A 7,700-nucleotide genomic window follows, 5' to 3' on the forward strand; every position below is an offset into this window, starting at 1 on the left:
GTACACCCGGTTAAACCATACGATTCCTCCCGATTAAACCGTTTCTAAGCCCAATTTAGTGGGTGTTTGGCTTAGCTTATTTTGGAGCAACTTATGACTTATTGACTTATAAAAGTTAATAAGTTGTTTTTGAAGTGTTTGGATCAACTTATTTAAGAAGATTTTGTGTGTTGAGAAGTTATTTTTGAGAAGTTAGAATTTCTAACTTCTCACTTATGACTTATATAAGTCAATAAGTCCTTATTGAGAAGGAATCCCAAACACCTCCTTAGTACGGTATAAAAACAAAACAGGATTTTAAAACATTGGATATAGTTGGAAAAGTCTAAACAAAAAGCATCTATAATAATCCTGGCAAATAACACGGCACGTCACACTTTCAACATTTTGGTTATTCCGTCGCTTAATCCGCCTCAAACTCATTACACACCAAAGATAAGATTGATTCCGACCGTCGCTAATTCATATTCCCCAAATTCCATTATCTTCATTCTTTCAGTTCGTCCATGATATTCTCGTCGCTAAAACTGCATCAATCTACAACTTCAGCTGCATGAATAGTCATCTCATTCAACTGCCAACGGAAACTACGAGCTGCTTCAAGGCCAAAGCAGTGTTTTACAGGTCAAATCAGTCATGGCATCGGTGTTTGTTACTTCGACGACGACAAGTGTATCTTCAATTAGGTCGTTTTCTTCTTTGTCTCCTCGTCAATCCGATTGTTATAGTTGTTCGTCTACTTCGTTACGTTCTTCTCGTCGGCGATTCATCCAACGCTGCCCTAATTTGAGGTAGTTTTCTTTGTTTTTTGATTTTATGTTGACTCTAGATGCGTTTTGTTCTCGAGTTAGGTTAGGTTAGGTTATCTGTTTGTGTTAATAGGCTAAGTTTATATCATGATATGTGTAGGAAGCATTTCGTAAAATTAAAATAAAACACTTTAGAATAAAGTAGAATGCATAAAGGAAATGATTACAATGCTTGTTATAAGTTGAAATTAATAACAAGGACAAAGGGTATGTTTGGCAAAAGTAGATGTTGGCTGGTAGCTGGTAGCTGGTAGCTGGACGCTGGTGGCTGGAAGCTGGTAGCTAGTAGCTGTAGTTTTTTAGATATATTTGGGGCATGGCTAAAAAGGACTTTTGGAAAAGGACTTTTGGGAAAAGGACTTTTTGAAAAAGAGTTTTTAAAAAAAGTGTTTGGATTAGCTTATTGATGTAAAATGACTAAAATGGGCATTCTTTTAGATATAGGGGGTAAAGAAGGGGTATATTGGTAATTTGTAGTTTGAAAAGTTAAAAGCTGGCAAAAAAGTCACAATATTGTGACTTCTTGAAACCTCCTTTTTCTTCTTTGCAAAAAGTCATTTCTAAAAGGACTTTTGACTTAGCCAAACACAAAAACAACTTATTGGCTTTTTGATAAGTCAATAAGCCAACAAGTTGTTTTGAAAAGCTTAGCCAAACATGCCCTTGGTGTTTGGTAGAGTAGTTGGAGCTTTTAATAAAATGTATAAAATGACCAAAATGGACATAACTAAAAATTTAGAAAGTTGGTGCATTAAAAAGTTTCTTATTTTTAGTGGTTAAAATAGTCATTTTATCCCTAAAAGCTTGTAGCTCCTTCTAAACGCTACTAGTAGTAGCGTTCAACCAAAAGCTTCAAGCTCCTAACTTAAAAGCTTAAAACTCCTTCAACCAAACAAGAGTTTTTATTGAGTAGAAGCTTTTTCTTAAAAGCTTAAAGCTAGAAGCTCCTAAAAGCTCTTAAAAGCTCCATGCCAAACATACCCAAAGAAGAAATAGATTGTGTGTCTCCCCTTAGAAAGCAAACAAGCAAACAAAAGTATTTAAGTATTGGAAGTGTTAATTAATCGCGACTAGGAGGTAGAAATATAATGAAACTAGAAATATGGAATTCTTAGTTATTACGTGTACTTCGAATGTACAATTTGTATAATTCATCAACTTTCTTCTACAGGCTGAACAAATTGTATACAAGATGTTCTTTGACAAATATTGAAGTCTTGAATAACATTGTGACTGAAGAAGTTGATCATGATGCTTCATCAGAAGCATCAAGTTGTTCAGTTCCCGTTGTCCATCTTGATTCGGAAATCCATGATACTGAATCAACAAACTTACTGGTGGAAGGCACTTTTGTAGACATGATTTTGACAACATTGCCGGTAACATCATATTTATTGCCTTCGTGCTTTCTGTCTGTTTTCCTTATAATTTATGTATTTCAGAGTTCACTTTCCTCTTCAGATTCTTTCAGAGGAAGAACAGGATGTCATTGCTGCAACACCTGCTCATCCAGCAGGGCTATATGGTAAGCTAATCATTATGTATTATAAACTGGTTTAAGTGAGTATTTATTGAAGATCTTTTATTTAGATTGCTTTGATAAATAAGCTTATGTACATAGGCTTATATTTATATCAGATCATCTTTTCCTGACATGATGTTGATATATGATTATCAGCATTATATGCTAGTTGTCTAGCTGGGAACTTGGTGGAACAGCTATGGAATTTTGCTTGGCCTGCTGCTATTGCTTTGCTTCATCCAAGCCTTCTTCCAGTTGCAGTCATGGGTTTCTGCACCAAGGTTTCTTTAACTCATATGAGCTGCAACACACACACATACACCCACACATATTTGGGGGGGGGGGGGGGGGGGGGGTCATTTTAGAATCATAGATATGTTAAGAATTGCAGTAACCGCTTCAACCATTGTATCATTTTCTATATAAATTGACTATAATGCATGTATATTTCAATATGTTAAAGATTTATTTTGAAAAAATATATGGTATTGATAGTCTTTTGTCTTAACGCACATGTATATGCATATGTGCGCATTTTTATATATATTTTTTAAATAAAATTCCAGCCAGGGGATAAAATCAAAGGAGCGAGGAGAGATAGATAAACCATTTTTCTTTTCATTTAAATGCTATGCGACACATTTGCTTATGCGGTTCTCGTGGTGCTCACATAGTATTGGTTCTAAGATGAACACACCCCTATACATGTATGTGTGTTGTGTGTATACATGTTAATTGTTATGTATATGTATGCTTCTTTTTATCAATTCCAAATAAAAAGACCTCTCTCCTAATCTTCTTCTATATGTTGTTTACAACTTTGCAACAGGTTGCTGTTATTGCTGGAGGCCCGTTAGTTGGCAGACTTATGGATCTATATCCCCGTGTACCTGCATATAATTTTTTGACTACTGTGCAGGTTATTCCATAATTCGAACATATATAGTCATATTTGGCATAAAACTTCTTTGAAATTAATAATAAACTGTTTGGGGGTATATCAGGCATCTGCTCAACTGTTATCAGCTGTGATGATAATGCAAGCACATATGGCACATGCCTCACTTGAAACCTCTGTACTCATGCGTCCCTGGTTCATCGTATTAGTTTTAGCAGGGGCTGTTGAGAGGCTATCTGGACTCGCTCTTGGGGTTGCAGTTGAACGTGATTGGGTTGTTCTGTTAGCAGGAACCAACAGGCCAATTGCTCTTGCTCAAGCGAATGCTATTCTGAGTCGTATTGATCTCCTCTGTGAGATTGCTGGAGCATCACTGTTTGGCATTCTTCTATCCAAATATGAAACAGTAACATGCTTGAAGCTTGCTGCTGCTTTAATGATGTGGGCATTGCCTGTTGTGGTAATGAAGTATGCTTTTTCTGTTTATAGTAGTCATATATTGTATATTTGTATTCAAATAATGGGCTTTATTATTCTGAATATTTTTAGATTGGTCTCACGTGGTTAACCAACAAGCTTTCGTATGGTGTTCTTGACCGTACTAAATGTCCACAAACATGCTGCAGAACTTCCTCCGGAGAATCTGATCCACATGTCGATAATTTAGGTGAATATGATACTAATATAGTAATATCTATAACGTCATGTTTTTCTTACTTATCTTGTACTCTGCGGTGATCAGTGGATATCAGTATGGCTTCTATTAAACACGGGTTGGATGAATACATGAAGCAGCCTGTTCTTCCAGCTAGCCTAGCTTATGTACTTCTTTGCTTTAATGCTGTACTTGCCCCAGGTGGTCTAATGACAGCTTTCCTCACACAGCATGGTATGTTATGTTCTCTCTTTTTTTTTTTTTTTTTTTTTTTTTTAACACAGCCCTTTAAGGGGGGTGTTTGGATGTACGATTACTGTGACATGAAGAATTAACGTTTCGATAGATAGATAATATTATCTTTATTTAAGATTCAGTTTTATTGCAGATACCTTGCAGGCTTGCACCACTAGAATTTAAAAATTTTTGTTCTTTTTAAATTCTGCTTTCAGTTTGATATTCATTAATCAACAAGAAGCTTATTATTCCGTGCCCATTGGCATATGACGGTTTTAAAAGTTAAAACAATATGTTTTTTTAATCCTTTTCAGGTTTAAGTCCGTCTCTTATTGGAGGCTTTAGTTGCTTATGTGCTTTTATGGGTGTTGGAGCAACATTCATGTCTGCTCAAATGGTCAAGCACCTTGGTATTTTAAAGGTAAGCTTCTTTTTTTACTTATCATGTAATTAAAATCTGACGTTCGGGTCGGGACCGCGCGTCCATGTGGTTCAACCATAACCGTATCAAACGAGGTCGGAACGGCACCAAACTTCATGTGAGCCATCGGGACAACTTGACGGTGGTCTTGGGGAAGAATAATCTGGATTCGGGCCCACGGGCCTGGTACGTCCGTTTTCTCGGGATTCTTCGTAACACCACCAAACGACGTCGGATCGTCACGAAAGCTGACACGGTTGTTCAGTGATTAGGAGGTTTTATGAATCTGAATAAGCTTTGGTGACTTTTGACCCGTTTTTCTTTCTAGTTGGGTCTTTTAGATTCACCCATTTAACCCTTTAGAGATAAAAAAAACATAACTAAGATTGATCCATTTATTGCGTCGTTTCCTAAAAAAATATATAACTGCGAAAGACGAAAATACTACGAAGTTGTAATGGATTTCTTGTTGTAGGCTGGAGCAGCTGGACTCATATTGCAAGCTTCAGTTCTTACAATGGCGGTTGGTGTCTATTGGAGTGGAGCTCTTACAAATCAGACTGCACTTCTGTTTTTTCTTGGTTTTATAGTAAGTCTTTTTTTCTTATATCTAAAAACACACAAACATATGGAATTTGTTTGCATAAAAGACAAGTTGGGACGTGTTGGGTAATGGGTCAAAACAAATTGGATTGACCTACCACTTTTCTATCCGCTATCGACCCATTTGACCTGTATTAGTAATTTAAACATAGGAGATTGTAAACACTTTTCTATCCGCTATCGACCCATTTGACCTGTTATTAGTAATTTACATCCCTGGCCAATTTCATATTAAAATCTTCAAATTGCCATCTCTAATGGAAGCTGTGATCTTTTTCAGATTAGAAAAAAGGCCCATTAATCAGGCTACCACTTTGTGTGACATTGGCATTTTAATAAAGTACCATTAGTCAAATCTCTAATCTCTAAAATGGTTATATATAAAATAACGACTCAATATTCAGGTGTTATCAAGATTGGGGCACATGTCATACGAAGTAATCGGGTCACAGATTTTACAAACCGGGATCCCACCTTCTAAAGCAAATCTTGTCGGGGCAACCGAGGTTTCCATTGCCAGCTTAGCAGAGTCGATAATATTGGGTGTTGTTATAATTGCAAACGACGTATCACATTTTGGATTTTTGGCCACGCTTTCCCTTATATCGGTGGTGGGTGCAGCATGGTTGTTCTGTCGGTGGTTAACCAATCCTTCGGATGTACAAACAAGCCTTTTCTCTTTGTGACCTGAAATTCGTTAGTTCACTGTAGATATAGCCATTGGGTTTTCTAATTATAGCTCAAATTCATGTTTTAATTTTAGTTTTAGTTTTGTTGTTTTTAGAGTAATAAGATCGTGGTATATGTTACATTGACATTCAATTTAGTTGTTAGAACTTAGAAGTGCTACAATGGATCTACTAACAGGTCAGTTTCAAAACATGCAACTTTCAGGAGTTTTTTCCTAAACTAGTGTAGGTGGAAAAAATATTTATCATTTTGGTGTTTCTAAAAAACTATTTACTAAAATGGTGTTTTCCTTATATTTTGTATTTACTTTTTTATTTTCTAACCAAGATACTATACTTTATATTGTTTTTTTCTTGTTTAAACAATCAGTTATCGTTGTTTTATTTTTTATATTTTTAAAATACTCTTTTTTAACCAATTTAATACTTTTTTTTCAATCTAACTCTTTGTAGGCTCTCTAGTGGTTTTCTTTTTCAAATAAGGTGTAGAACTCTATAAAATAATACATTTAGGACCATCAAAATTTATTAATTAAAAGAGTTATTAATTAATCGATAAATTAATAATTATTAATTTATATATTAATTAATATTTTATTAATTTATAGTAGAATACTTAGTTTACAAGCACCTTTCAAGCTTCCACTTAATTATTGTATACAATGCATGTATATCAACAAATGAACGGCCCAATTTGAAAGAAACATTCAATCTCCCACCTTATTTTCTTCTAGGTGAGTCGAAGATGTTCTGACTCACCCAGAAGAAAATGTAGTTGCACAGTTGTTGACTGATGAAGAAATTATTGAAAGCGTTATTGGAATTAATAAAGATGATATCGATGAAGAAGATGATGAAAGTTCTACAATGGAGCCCCCTTCGCGAAACGAAGCTATTAAAGCGGCAATCACATTGAACAATTTCTTGTTGAGCTATGAGAAAACAACACCAGAAGTTCTTACCATGCTAAGGAAAATTAGAGACGAGATTCAAGGGGAAATTGATTTCAACAAAAAACAAAAGACAATTTAGTCATTTTTCAAGAAACCTTCATAAATCATTCATGTAATATGCTATATATAAGGAATTATTAATTTATATTTTATATGGGGTCTAAAGAAATTATCAAAAATGTATTATCTTATAATTTTAGTGAATTATTAATTTAGCATCCTATCCCCGAGTCGGGACCGGCAAAAAATATTATCTTAGAGAGTTTATTAAATAATCGAGTATTAATTTATCGAGTTTCTACTGTAGTTTATTTTTTATGTTGTGTTTTTTAATTTAAAAAGTTAAAAGGATAAATTACACTTTTCGTCCTTTATGTTTGTACCAGATTGCAACGGATAGCCTTTAACTTCAACAATTACAGTCATAATCGTTTATTTACAAAACCTGTTACACTCTACGTCCTTTAGCACTAACCAGGTTATATTTTTTTGTTAAGTATGACATGTGACTTTTACATGAGGGTAGATTTGTAATTTTACTTTACTATTTATTTAAATTTACTATTTATTTAAAGACTTTCAGCCTCAGCCTTAGTATCCTGGCCAGCAACCACCAAGTTCCACCATCATCATCATCGCCATAAACTCAATTTCTAACCAGATACCAAGATCAACCACAAAACCAAGAAATAATTTCAAACGCTAACGAATAATTATTATAAAAACAAAAAACACAACAAATTAACATAATATTCAGTAGTTAACAAATTAATTGTCAGATAACCGTCATAAACTAAAAAAAATAGTAATTTATACAAAGTTTATCTAGTTTCAATGGAATTAAACTAAAAACCCTAATCAGGGTATTGAATGCAAGCTTTTAGGTAAAAAAAAATAGATCAAATAAGAGAAT

General features: G+C 34.4%; 1 protein-coding gene across 1 annotated transcript; it reads left to right on the forward strand.

The window, feature by feature from the left end:
• The first annotated feature begins 338 nt into the window (after positions 1 to 338).
• LOC110878640 (solute carrier family 40 member 3, chloroplastic) lies at positions 339 to 5,994 on the forward strand. The gene is made up of 11 exons (XM_022126982.2): positions 339 to 791; positions 1,981 to 2,188; positions 2,271 to 2,334; positions 2,488 to 2,612; positions 3,161 to 3,250; positions 3,336 to 3,689; positions 3,779 to 3,896; positions 3,972 to 4,118; positions 4,436 to 4,542; positions 5,018 to 5,131; positions 5,550 to 5,994. Exons 1-11 carry the CDS (start codon positions 637 to 639, stop codon positions 5,829 to 5,831), a joined length of 1,764 nt encoding a protein of 587 aa, XP_021982674.1. The 5' UTR covers positions 339 to 636; the 3' UTR covers positions 5,832 to 5,994.
• Positions 5,995 to 7,700: the final 1,706 nt, after the last annotated feature.

This window comes from Helianthus annuus, chromosome 9, assembly GCF_002127325.2.
Source record: "Helianthus annuus cultivar XRQ/B chromosome 9, HanXRQr2.0-SUNRISE, whole genome shotgun sequence".
Lineage (NCBI taxonomy): Eukaryota > Viridiplantae > Streptophyta > Magnoliopsida > Asterales > Asteraceae > Helianthus > Helianthus annuus.

Bases quoted from the DNA above. Each gene is read 5' to 3' on its own strand.
- LOC110878640 (XM_022126982.2), top strand. From the start codon at position 637: ATGGCATCGGTGTTTGTTACTTCGACGACGACAAGTGTATCTTCAATT. The intron at 2,335-2,487 runs GTAAGCTAATCA...TATGATTATCAG, and splicing joins TCATCCAGCAGGGCTATATG to CATTATATGCTAGTTGTCTA. The intron at 5,132-5,549 runs GTAAGTCTTTTT...CTCAATATTCAG, and splicing joins TGTTTTTTCTTGGTTTTATA to GTGTTATCAAGATTGGGGCA.